Source organism: Melospiza georgiana, chromosome 8 (genome assembly GCF_028018845.1).
Source record: "Melospiza georgiana isolate bMelGeo1 chromosome 8, bMelGeo1.pri, whole genome shotgun sequence".
Lineage (NCBI taxonomy): Eukaryota > Metazoa > Chordata > Aves > Passeriformes > Passerellidae > Melospiza > Melospiza georgiana.
In genome coordinates this window covers 33,980,983-33,993,711 of record NC_080437.1, presented here as the reverse complement: position 1 = coordinate 33,993,711, position 12,729 = coordinate 33,980,983, and the positions used below count along the sequence as shown (strand labels likewise).

Here is a 12,729-nt window from a genome sequence, read left to right as displayed (position 1 = left end):
AGTGTCCATGCAGGATCAGCCCCAGAGCCCTGCAGGGTCTGTGCTGTGGTGTCTGAAGGGCAGAGCAGGTCAGGGGTGGCTGCCCCATCTCGTGCCCAGGTCACCACCCATTTTGGGAGCTCCTTGCCAGGGCCTGGCATTGTTCTTGGCTCTTCACTGAGTTCCTTGCAACGCTGTGTGCCAGTGTCTGGAAGCTGTGAGGAGCGAGGCTTCTGCTCTTACGTTTTTCGTTGGGGAGAGTTTCTGGCCGTGCCCTCTTGGATCCTGAGGAGGTTGATGGTGAGCGACTGGAGCGTCTCTTGCGCTGCCCTGCTGGCATTTCTCCTCTTCACACTCTGCAGTACTCCTAAGTCAGGGGAGAGATGTGCGTGAGCCGTGTCAGAGGCAGTAGAAGCCTCTGGCTTACCCTGGTGCCTGAGCAGCCTCAGGCAAGCTCCTTCTCCACGACCTCTCCTCGACTCTGAGGGTGGTGTTGATGTGCAGGCGTTTTTTGTGCCTTTGGCCCGGGTGATGATGTCACTGGGGCCACTGTGACATGGGCAGCACTGATGTGTGGTGATGGGCGATGGTGGTGCCATGCCCATGCCAAGTGGTGATGTTGCAGTAGTGGCTTCTTTGGAGGGGATGGGATTAACTTCTGCTGGGAGTAAAATTTGTATTTGTGACCAAATGAATGTGGGTGAGCCAGGGCTGTGTGAGGCATGGCAGAGCAGGGGTGGTGCGGCCTGTCGTGCTGCTGAGCCCCAGCTCTCCAGGGAGCAGGCTGGTGGCAACATCTGCTGGCAGGGAACACAGATGGGCCAGCAGATCCCCGGCTGGCAGGGAGAGGCCAGCGCTGAGACCAAGTCTGCTGGGTGCGGGATGGTTCCCCCGGCAGGGGAACTCCTGTGTGGGTGCGGGCAGGTCACTCCTTGGTGGGTCCTGGAGGAGCGGCTCCTCGCCGTCCACTGTGAGCACAGTCGCGGATGGATCAGGATGGCGCGACCAGGGTGAAGGAGGACCCGAGGCACTGGGGCAAATCCAACTGAGTTTATTTGTGGGAAGGCCGAGGGTCCAAGGAGGGAGGGAAGTAGGAATACAAATGCGGTCGAAGGGAGCCGGTGTCTGGGTGAGCTCAAGCCGCAAACTGGGGTGGGAAGGGTTTTTATAAAAGGGGAAAGTGTAGACAGTGTCGGGGTACAAATCAAGCAGTGGGGAGAGGGCTCAGAAGAGGGGACAAGGTGGGGTAATGGGGGGCACACCTATGAGTATGTTGGGAGAGGGTGTTGTGGTGGTTACAGAGTCCGGTGGGGGAGCGAGGAAGAGGGAATATTCCAGAAGGGAGGGAGTGGACTAGAGGTGATTGATGTTCATCCAGTAGAATCCTCCCAGGCGCCTCTGCCCCATCTTCCCTTCCCCCTCCTCCCACAGGAATGTGCTGCCAACCCTGGGGACGTAGGTCCGTGTTCGTTACACTGAGAGAAGCTTGAAGGAAGTTTGAAGAAAATGACTGGGAAATACATATGAGTTCTCTTAGTGTAATAAAAAACTTTATTTTTTTTGTATGACTATCTGTCTATGTATTTATGTATCTATGTATGAATGTATGTATGTATGTACGTATCTATCTATCTATCTGTCGATGGATATGTCTATCTATCTATCAATCTATCTATGTAACTATCTATCTATCCAATCTATCTATCTTTCTTTCTTTATCTATTTATATTATTTGATTATGTGTCTTTGATGAGTAAAGGGTGATGGGAGTGTGGAGAGCCTGACATTTGGTGCTGCTGTGTATTTGTGGCCTGCTGTAGGGCTTTTTTGCCCGCCGTTGTTGCTGCCAGACGTGTCTCATGCGCATTGGCCCAGGCTGGGAGCGGTTGTCCATCGTGGATCCGTGGAAGATCCATGGAGGCCTGTATGGACGTTGTGGCCGTGGTGCTGGAGTGTTGGCAGCCCAAGTGCCCTCAGACAGCCCCGGCACTGGCTGTGTGGAAGTGCTGGGGCTGCTTTCATCAGCACTCTGGGCTGGCCCATTGTCAATCCTGCGGCGTTTTGCAGGTGGGCCATATGATACTACTGAGGCACTGTCTTTCTTCGGATAGCCACGTTTGAAGGCACACGGAGGGCAAGAGGAAGAGCTGGTGGTCTTGGCAGGACACTTGCCCTGGGAGAGCTGTGGTGCTGCCTGGCTGGGAGTGCTGGGTTTGCAGGTGTCAGCACTGTGGGCTGGCCCATCCTGGATCGTGCAGGGTTCTGCAGGAGGGCTGTGCGTTGCCCCTGACTGTATTTCTTCCTCAGTGTCGCCATGTTTTAAGGCCTGCTGAGGGCTTGTGGAGCAGCTGCTCTTGAGAAGCACCGTGTCCTGGGACAGTGTCAGCAGTTCTGTGCTCGAGGTTTTGGGGTCCACAAGGTCTGATTTGCCAGTGGAACCTGCAAAGAGGGGCAGGCAGAAGGAAGGTTGTAAGGACAGTCCCCAGGCTGCAGGCAGAAGAGGCCGCTGTGGTATCCAGCGGCCTCCTGGAGCCAAGCTGTGTGCCGAGGGCCCTGGTGGCAGGCCCATTGTGGTCCCTGTGTGTATTGCATAGTGCTGAATGCTTTGTTGCCTACCAGTGTCGGTGGCAGCACAGGTGCTGCACTCCCAGGAGCAGGTGCTGTTCCCCAAAGAGGAGCAGAGTCGGTGGATGCCCTCAGCAGCGCAGGAGCTGCAGAGCCGCAGTTGCCAGGGTCTGGAGGAGCAAGGAGGTGGTGAGGACAAAGTGTCAGGGCAGGGAGTGCCTGGCAGAGCCCTTGTGCGTAATTCTACATGCCTGTGCCTGTGGGGAGAGAGATCCCCCTCAGATGGCTGCATTGCTGCTTTGTCAGCTTACCCGTGTGCCTCGGTGTGCTCCCTGCCTCCTGGACAAAGGCACGTTGTGGCATCGCAGCGGCCATGCCTCTGATCTGAGGGTCCGACCTCTGGGTCACTCTGCCATGATGGGGGTCTGCCAGAGAAGGAAGGGAAGGAGTTGGGCCCACATCAGGCAGATGGCTGCAGTCACTGCTCCTTTGCCTGTGCCATTTCCAGGGACTGGTTGGAGCTGAGGGCAAGAGGGACAGGCCAGAGGGTGGGCAGGCCTGGCAGGGCAGTCCCTAGGCTGGCACTGTGCTTGTGCCTGGTGCCTTGTGAGGTGGGAGGAGAAAAGGCAACCTCTTAGAGAGTCGGATCCCCATGGTGAGCATTTCCGTCATGAACGGCTCTTGTTTGAGGCAACGCGGGCATCGGAAGTCAATGCCAGCGTGCAGAGCCAGTCTCTGGATGCAGTGCCGGTGGAAGCGGGCGTCTTGGCAGGCAGGACACGCCATGGTTTTGTAGGAGATGTTGTCTTCCACCGTGTCCAGGCAGATGGTGCAGGTGTTGTCCTGGCTTGGACGTGGCCGCAGTGCCTGCTGTGGGCGGTGCTCCCAGCAGAAGGACCTGTGAGGAGGAGATGGGTGAGGGAAGGGTGAAGTGCAGAGCCCTTGGACTGTGCTGGCAGTGTGGGTGCAGGAGGTGTGAGGGAGCCCCAGCCCCTGTGTGGGTTCTGTCCCTGTGTGTGGCACGTTGCTGGCGACCATGGGTCCCGCCTTGTGCATTCACTCAGATGTAAAGGGCTGGGAGAGAAAAGCAGGGGTTCCGAGGGTGAGGGTGGGCAGCCCTTACCTGTAGGCCCCGAAGTACTGGGTGACACATTGTCCGTCTGGGGCACAGGGCAGGTGGAAGGTGCGGTCGCAGCCCGTCTGGCAGCAGGTGATGGTGGGCCCCATCTTGCAGCAGATGAAGCAGGTCTGGAAAGGGCACAGCAGCCCCATGAATGTCAGGACTGGAGATTTGTGGTCTGTTTGCATCTCCAGACAGTGAGTGGGATGTGGGCTGAGCCAGCTCAGAGCCCCAGAGCCACGTGCACCCGAGGCCCCTGCAGTGCCAGGCCTGGGGCTTCTTTGCTGGGGAGCAGGAGGAGCTGGCGAAGCCTCTCCTGGTGCAAAGCTGCCTGCTCCTCCTGCCAGGTCATCCCCACCTTGTTGGCTGCTTCCCTGATGATGCGCCTGGTGTCCCCAACAGGAAAGTGTCCAGTGTCCTCGCGTGGATAAAGCCCAGTGGCGAGGATCTGCAAGGCAGGGAAGGCCGGGAGCTTGTTAGGCCAGGGAGGCATGGCCCTTGTGGGCTAAAAGCTGGAGGGAGCCCCAAGAGAATTCACCTGGCAGTAGGTGTGGACACAGAGCTTGAACTTCATTCTCTTGTCCCCACAGATGTCGTTGTCCTGGGTGTGGTGGCACAGCATGCAGGCTGCAGAGACAGAGCAAGTGCCCCGGGCATGAGCAGGTCTGTGGGGCTGGGCAAGTGTCCATGCAGGATCAGCCCCAGAGCCCTGCAGGGTCTGTGCTGTGCTGGCTGAAGGGCAGAGCAGGTCAGGCGTGGCTGCCCCAGCAAGTGCCCAGAGCTCAGCCCAGTGTGGGAGCTCCTGCCTGGGCCTGGCATGGTTCTTGGCTCCTCACTGAGTTCCTTGCAACGCCCTATGCCAGTGCCAGCAAGCTGTGGGGAGGGAGGCTTCTGCCAACACCTTTTTCCTTGGGGACAGTTTCTGGCCGTGCCCTCTTGGATCCTGAGGAGGTTGATGGTGAGCGGCTGGAGCGTCTCTTGCGCTGCCCTGCTGGCATTTCTCCTCTTCACGCTCTGCAGTGCTCCTAAGTCAGGGGAGAGATGTGTGTGAGCTGTGTCAGAGGCAGCAGAAGCCTCTGGCTTACCCTGGTGCCTGAGCAGCCTCAGGCAAGCTCCTTCTCCACGACCTCTCCTCGACTCTGAGGGTGTTGTTGATTTGCAGGCGTTTTTTGTGCCTTTGGCCCGGGTGATGATGTCACTGGGGCCACTGTGACATGGGCAGCACTGATGTGTGGTGATGGGCGATGGTGGTGCCATGCCCATGCCAAGTGGTGATGTTGCAGTAGTGGCTTGTTTGGAGGGGATGGGATTAACTTCTGCTGGGAGTAAAATTTTGTATTTGTGACCAAATGAATGTGGATGAGCCAGGGCTGTGTGAGGCATGGCTGTGCAGGGGTGGTGCAGCCTGTCGTGCTGCTGAGCCCCAGCTGTCCAGGGAGCAGGCTGGTGGATACATCTGCTGGCAGGGGACACAGGTGGGCCAGCAGATCCCCAGCTGGCAGGGAGAGGCCAGCGCTGAGACCAAGTCTGCTGGGTGCGGGATGGTTCCCCCGGCAGGGGAAGTCCTGTGTGGGTGCGGGCAGGTCACTCCTTGGTGGGTCCTGGAGGAGCGGCTCCTTGCCGTCCACCGTGAGCACAGTCGCGGATGGATCAGGATGGCGCGACCAGGGTGAAGGAGGACCCGAGGCACTGGGGCAAATCCAACTGAGTTTATTTGTGGGAAGCCCGAGGGTCCAAGGAGGGAGGGAAGTAGGAGTACAAGTGCAATCGAAGGGAGCCAGTGTCCGGGTGAGCTCAAGCCACAAACCGGGGTGGGAACGGTTTTTATAAAGGGGAAAGTGTAGACAGTGTCAGGGTACAAATCAAGCCATGGGGAGAGGGCTCAGAGGAGGTGACAAGGTGGGGTAATGGGGGGCACACCTATGAGGATGTGGGGAGAGGGTGGTGTGGTTACAGAGTCTGGTGGGGGAGCGAGGAAGAGGGAATATTCCAGAAGGGAGGGAGTGGACTAGAGGTGATTGATGTTCATCCAGTAGAATCCTCCCAGGCGCCTCTGCCCTATCTTCCCTTTCCCCTCCTCCCACAGGAATGTGCTGCCAACCCTGGGGACGTAGGTCCGTGTTCATTACACTGAGAGAAGCTTGAAGGAAGTTTGAAGAAAATGACTGGGAAATACATATGAGTTCTCTTAGTGTATAAAAAACTTTATTTTTTGGGCATGTCTATTTATCTAAGTATTTATGTATCTATAATCTATCTATCTGTCTGTGTATCTGTCTATCTACCTAGGTAAATTTCTATTTAACTATCTATCTATCTAGCTATCTATTATCTATTTATCTTATGTGTTTATGTTTCGTTGATGGGTAAGGGTGATGGGGGTGTGGACAGGCTGACATTTGGTGCTGCTGTGTATTTGTGGCCTGCTGTAGGGCTTTTTTGCCCGCCGTTGTTGCTGCCAGACATGTCTCATGCGCATTGGCCCAGGCTGGGAGCGGTTGTCCATCGTGGATCCGTGGAAGATCCATGGAGGCCTGTATGGACGTTGTGGCCGTGGTGCTGGACTGTTGGCAGCCCAAGTGCCCTCAGACAGCCCCGGCACTGGCTGTGTGGAAGTGCTGGGGCTGCTTTCATCAGCACTCTGGGCTGGCCCAGTGTCAATCCTGCGGCGTTTTGCGGGTGGGCCGTATGATACTACTGAGGCACTGTCTTTCTTGGGATAGCCATGTTTGAAGGCACACCGAGGGCAAGAGGAAGAGCTGGTGGTCTTGGCAGGACACTTGCCGTGGGAGAGCTGTGGTGCTGCCTGCCTGGGAGTGCTGGGTTTGCAGGTGTCAGCACTGTGGGCTGGCCCATCCTGGATGGTGCAGGGCTCTGCAGGAGGGCTGTGCGTTGCCCCTGACTGTATTTCTTCCTCAGTGTCGCCATGTTTTAATGCCTGCTGAGGGCTTCTGGAGCAGCTGCTCTTGAGGAGCACTGTGTCCTGGGACAGAGTCAGCAGTTCTGTGCTCGAGGTTTTGGGGTCCACAAGGTCTGATTTGCCAGTGGAACCTGCAAAGAGGTGCAGGCAGAAGGAAGGTTTTAAGGACAGTCCCCAGGCTGCAGGCAGGAGAGGCCGCTGTGGTATCCAGTGGCCTCCTGGAGCCAAGCTGTGTGCCGAGGGCCCTGGTGCCAGGCCCATCATGGTGCCTGTGTGTATTGCATAGTGCTGAATGCTTTGTTGCCTACCAGTGTCGGTGGCAGCACAGGTGCTGCACTCCCAGGAGCAGGTGCTGTTCCCCAAAGAGGAGCAGAGTTGGTGGATGCCCTCAGCAGCGCAGGAGCTGCAGAGCCGCAGTTGCCAGGGTCTGGAGGAGCAGGGAGGTGGTGAGGACAAAGTGTCAGAGCAGGGAGTGCCTGGCAGAGCCCTTGTGCGTAATTCTACATGCCTGTGCCTGTGGGGAGAGAGATCCCCGTCAGATGGCTGCATTGCTGCTTTGGCAGCTTACCCGTGTGCCTCGGTGTGCTCCCTGCCTCCTGGACAAAGGCACGTTGTGGCATCGCAGCGGCCATGCCTCTGATCTGAGGGTCCGACCTCTGGGTCACTCTGCCATGATGGGGGTCTGCCAGAGAAGGAAGGGAAAGAGTTGGGCCCACATCAGGCAGATGGCCGGAGTCAGTGCTCCTTTGCCTGTGCCATTTCCAGGGACTGGTTGGAGCTGAGGGCAAGAGGGACAGGCCAGAGGGTGGGCAGGCCTGGCAGGGAGGTCCCTAGGCAGGCACTGTGCTTGTGCCTGGTGCCTTGTGAGGTGGGAGGAGAAAAGGCAACCTCTTAGAGAGTCGGATCCCCATGGTGAGCATTTCCGTCATGAACGGCTCTTGTTTGAGGCAACGCGGGCATCGGAAGTCAATGCCAGCGTGCAGAGCCAGTCTCTGGATGCAGTGCCGGTGGAAGCGGGCGTCCTGGCAGGCGGGACACGCCATGGTTTTGTAGGAGATGTTGTCTTCCACCGTGTCCAGGCAGATGGTGCAGGTGTTGTCCTGGCTTGGACGTGGCCGCAGTGCCTGCTGTGGGCGGTGCTCCCAGCAGAAGGACCTGTGAGGAAGATGGGGGAGATGGGTGAGGGAAGGGTGAAGTGCAGAGTCCTTGGGCTGTGCTGGCAGTGTGGGTGCAGGAGGTGTGAGGGATCTGTGTGGGTTCTGTCCCTGTGTGTGGCACGTTGCTGGCGACCATGGGTTCCCGCCTTATGCATTCACTTGAATGTAAAGGGCTTGGAGAGAAATGCAGGGGTTCCGAGGGTGAGTGTGGGCAGCCCTTACCTGTAGGCCCCGAAGTACTGGGTGACACATTGTCCGTCTGGGGCACAGGGCAGGTGGAAGGTGCGGTCGCAGCCTGTCTGGCAGCAGGTGATGGTGGCCCCCATCTTGCGGCAGATGAAGCAGGTCTGGAAAGGGCAGAGCAGCCCCATGAATGTCAGGACTGGAGATTTGTGGTCTGTTTGCATCTCCAGAGAGTGAGTGGGATGTGGGCAGAGCCAGCTGAGAGCCCCAGAGCCACGTGCACCCGAGGCCCCTGCATGTGGCAGGCCTGGGGCTTCTTTGCTGGGGAGCAGGAGGAGCTGGCGAAGCCTCTCCTGGTGCAAAGCTGCCTGCTCCTCCTGCCAGGTCATCCCCACCTTGTTGGCTGCTTCCCTGATGATGCGCCTGGTGTCCCCAACAGGAAAGTGTCCAGTGTCCTCGCGTGGGTAAAGCCCAGTGGCGAGGATCTGCAAGGCAGGGAAGGCCGGGAGCTTGTTAGGTCAGGGAGGCAGGGCCCTTGTGGGCTGAAAGCTGGAGGGAGCCCCAAGAGAATTCACCTGGCAGTAGGTGTGGACACAGAGCTTGAACTTCATTCTCTTGTCCCCACAGATGTCGTTGTCCTGGGTGTGGTGGCACAGCATGCAGGCTGCAGAGACAGAGCAAGTGCCCCGGGCATGAGCAGGTCTGTGGGGCTGGGCAAGTGTCCATGCAGGATCAGCCCCAGAGCCCTGCAGGGTCTGTGTTGTGCTGGCTGAAGGGCAGAGCAGGTCAGCGGTGGCTGCCCCATCTCGTGCGCAGGTCACCACCCAGTGTGGGAGCTCCTGCCTGGGCCTGGCATGGTTCTTGGCTCCTCACTGACTACCCTATAACGCCCTGAGCCAGTGCCAGGGAGCTGTGGGGTTGGAGGCTTCTGCTCTTACGTTTTTCGTTGGGGACAGTTTCTGGCCGTGCCCTCTTGGATGTAGGAGATTTTGATGTCGAGCGGCCGGAGCGCCTCTTGCACTTTCCTGCTGGCATTTCTCCTCCTGACTGTTGTCTTCCAAGCCTGAGTGAAGAGATAGATGCGTTTTACCTGTGTCAGAGACACCAGAAGCCTCTGTCTTACCCCGGTGCCTGAGCAGCCTCAGGCAAGCTCCTTCTTCGCAGTCTCTCTTCGACTCTGAGGGTGGTGTTGATGTGCAGGCGTTTTTTGTGCCTTTGGCCTGGGTGATGATGTCACTGGGGCCACTGTGACATGGGCAGCACTGATGTGTGGTGATGGGCGATGGTGGTGCCATGCCCATGCCAAGTGGTGATGTTGCAGTAGTGGCTTCTTTGGAGGGGATGGGATTAACTTCTGCTGGGAGTAAAATTTGTATTTGTGACCAAATGAATGTGGGTGAGCCAGGGCTGTGTGAGGCATGGCAGAGCAGGGGTGGTGCAGCCTGTCGTGCTGCTGAGCCCCAGCTGTCCAGGGAGCAGGCTGGTGGCAACATCTGCTGGCAGGGGACACAGGTGGGCCAGCAGATCCCCGGCTGGCAGGGAGAGGCCAGCGCTGAGACCAAGTCTGCTGGGTGCGGGATGGTTCCCCCGGCAAGGGAACTCCTGTGTGGGTGCGGGCAGGTCACTCCTTGGTGGGTCCTGGAGGAGCGGCTCCTCGCTTTCCACCGTGAGCACAGTCGCGGATGGATCAGGATGGCGCGACCAGGGTGAGGGAGGACCCGAGGTGCTGGGGCAAATCCAACTGAGTTTATTTGTGGGAAGCCCGAGGGTCCAAGGAGGGAGGGAAGTAGGAATACAAATGCGGTCGAAGGGAGCCGGTGTCTGGGTGAGCTCAAGCTGCAAACCGGGGTGGGAAGGGTTTTTATAAAAGGGGAAAGTGTAGACAGTGTCGGGGTACAAATCAAGCAGTGGGGAGAGGGCTCAGAGGAGGGGACAAGGTGGGGTAATGGGGGGCACACCTATGAGTATGTGGGGAGAGGGTGTTGTGGTGGTTACAGAGTCCGATGGGGGAGCGAGGAAGAGGGAATATTCCAGAAGGGAGGGAGTGGACTAGAGGTGATTGAAGTTCATCCAGTAGAATCCTCCCAGGCGCCTCTGCCCTATCTTCCCTTTCCCCTCCTCCCACAGGAATGTGCTGCCAACCCTGGGGACGTAGGTCCGTGTTCGTTACACTGAGAGAAGCTTGAAGGAAGTTTGAAGAAAAAGACTGGGAAATACATATGAGTTCTCTTAGTGTAATAAAAAACTTTATTTTTTTTGTATGACTATCTGTCTATGTATTTATGTATCTATGTATGAATGTATGTATGTATGTACGTATCTATCTATCTGTCGATGGATATGTCTATCTATCTATCAATCTATCTATGTAACTATCTATCTATCTATCTATCTATCTTTCTTTCTTTATCTATTTATATTATTTGATTATGTGTCTTTGATGAGTAAAGGGTGATGGGAGTGTGGAGAGCCTGACATTTGGTGCTGCTGTGTATTTGTGGCCGGCTGTAGGGCTTTTTTGCCCGCCGTTGTTGCTGCCAGACGTGTCTCATGCGCATTGGCCCAGGCTGGGAGCGGTTGTCCATCGTGGATCCGTGGAAGATCCATGGAGGCCTGTATGGACATTGTGGCCGTGGTGCTGGAGTGTTGGCAGCCCAAGTGCCCTCAGACAGCCCCGGCACTGGCTGTGTGGAAGTGCTGGGGCTGCTTTCATCAGCACTCTGGGCTGGCCCATTGTCAATCCTGCGGCGTTTTGCAGGTGGGCCGTATGATACTACTGAGGCACTGTCTTTCTTTGGATAGCCACGTTTGAAGGCACACGGAGGGCAAGAGGAAGAGCTGGTGGTCTTGGCAGGACACTTGCCCTGGGAGAGCTGTGGTGCTGCCTGGCTGGGAGTGCTGGGTTTGCAGGTGTCAGCACTGTGGGCTGGCCCATCCTGGATCGTGCAGGGTTCTGCAGGAGGGCTGTGCGTTGCCCCTGACTGTATTTCTTCCTCAGTGTCGCCATGTTTTAAGGCCTGCTGAGGGCTTGTGGAGCAGCTGCTCTTGAGGAGCACCGTGTCCTGGGACAGTGTCAGCAGTTCTGTGCTCGAGGTGTTGGGGTCCACAAGGTCTGATTTGCCAGTGGAACCTGCAAAGAGGTGCAGGCAGAAGGAAGGTTGTAAGGACAGTCCCCAGGCTGCAGGCAGGAGAGGCCGCTGTGGTATCCAGTGGCCTCCTGGAGCCAAGCTGTGTGCCGAGGGCCCTGGTGGCAGGCCCATCGTGGTGCCTGTGTCTATTGCATAGTGCTGAATGCTTTGTTGCCTACCAGTGTCGGTGGCAGCACAGGTGCTGCACTCCCAGGAGCAGGTGCTGTTCCCCAAAGAGGAGCAGAGTTGGTGGATGCCCTCAGCAGCGCAGGAGCTGCAGAGCCGCAGTTGCCAGGGTCTGGAGGAGCAAGGAGGTGGTGAGGACAAAGTGTCAGGGCAGGGAGTGCCTGGCAGAGCCCTTGTGCGTAATTCTACATGCCTGTGCCTGTGGGGAGAGAGATCCCCGTCAGATGGCTGCATTGCTGCTTTGGCAGCTTACCCGTGTGCCTCGGTGTGCTCCCTGCCTCCTGGACAAAGACACGTTGAGGCATCGCAGCGGCCATGCCTCTGACCTGAGGGTCCGACCTCTGGGTCACTCTGCCATGATGGGGGTCTGCCAGAGAAGGAAGGGAAAGAGTTGGGCCCACATCAGGCAGGTGCCCGCAGTCACTGCTCCTATGCCTGTGCCATTTCCAGGGACTGGTTGGAGCTGAGGGCAAGAGGGACAGGCCAGAGGGTGGGCAGGCCTGGCAGGGCAGTCCCTAGGCTGGCACTGTGCTTGTGCCTGGTGCCTTGTGAGGTGGGAGGAGAAAAGGCAACCTCTTAGAGAGTCGGATCCCCATGGTGAGCATTTCCGTCATGAACGGCTCTTGTTTGAGGCAACGCGGGCATCGGAAGTCAATGCCAGCGTGCAGAGCCAGTCTCTGGATGCAGTGCCGGTGGAAGCGGGCGTCTTGGCAGGCGGGACACGCCATGGTTTTGTAGGAGATGTTGTCTTCCACCGTGTCCAGGCAGATGGTGCAGGTGTTGTCCTGGCTTGGACGTGGCCGCAGTGCCTGCTGTGGGCGGTGCTCCCAGCAGAAGGACCTGTGAGGAAGATGGAGGAGATGGGTGAGGGAAGGGTAAAGTGCAGAGCCCTTGGGCTGTGCTGGCAGTGTGGGTGCAGGAGGTGTGAGGGAGCCCCAGCCCCTGTATGGGTTCTGTCCCTGTGTGTGGCACGTTGCTGGCGACCATGGGTTCCCGCCTTGTGCATTCACTCAGATGTAAAGGGCTTGGAGAGAAATGCAGGGGTTCCGAGGGTGAGGGTGAGCAGCCCTTACCTGTAGGCCCCGAAGTACTGGGTGACGCATTGTCCGTCTGGGGCACAGGGCAGGTGGAAGGTGCGGTCGCAGCCCGTCTGGCAGCAGGTGATGGTGGCCCCCATCTTGCAGCAGATGAAGCAGGTCTGGAAAGGGCAGAGCAGCCCCCTGAATGTCAGGACTGGAGATTTGTGGTCTGTTTGCATCTCCAGAGAGTGAGTGGGATGTGGGCAGAGCCAGCTGAGAGCCCCAGAGCCACGTGCACCCGAGGCCCCTGCATGTGGCAGGCCTGGGGCTTCTTTGCTGGGGAGCAGGAGGAGCTGGCGAAGCCTCTCCTGGTGCAAAGCTGCCTGCTCCTCCTGCCAGGTCATCCCCACCTTGTTGGCTGCTTCCCTGATGATGCGCCTGGTGTCCCCAACAGGAAAGTGTCCAGTGTCCT

At 57.8% G+C, this 12,729-nt stretch overlaps 3 protein-coding genes across 3 annotated transcripts; all 3 read right to left on the bottom strand.

The window, feature by feature from the left end:
* Window positions 1-2,282: 2,282 nt before the first annotated feature.
* LOC131086621 (PHD finger protein 7-like) lies at window positions 2,283-4,921 on the bottom strand. The gene is given in 9 exon segments (XM_058029708.1): window positions 2,283-2,519; window positions 2,522-2,714; window positions 2,856-2,969; window positions 3,176-3,442; window positions 3,668-3,896; window positions 3,899-3,920; window positions 4,023-4,112; window positions 4,203-4,291; window positions 4,750-4,921. Coding segments are annotated over 9 exon segments (1,413 nt in total).
* Window positions 4,922-6,579: 1,658 nt separating this feature from the next.
* LOC131086620 (PHD finger protein 7-like) lies at window positions 6,580-8,222 on the bottom strand. Its single transcript, XM_058029707.1, is given in 6 exon segments — window positions 6,580-6,816; window positions 6,819-7,011; window positions 7,153-7,266; window positions 7,473-7,739; window positions 7,964-8,192; window positions 8,195-8,222. Coding segments are annotated over 6 exon segments (1,068 nt in total).
* Window positions 8,223-10,918: 2,696 nt separating this feature from the next.
* LOC131086619 (PHD finger protein 7-like) lies at window positions 10,919-12,570 on the bottom strand. The gene is given in 6 exon segments (XM_058029706.1): window positions 10,919-11,155; window positions 11,158-11,350; window positions 11,492-11,605; window positions 11,812-12,078; window positions 12,312-12,540; window positions 12,543-12,570. Coding segments are annotated over 6 exon segments (1,068 nt in total).
* Between the last annotated feature and the right edge of the window lie 159 nt (window positions 12,571-12,729).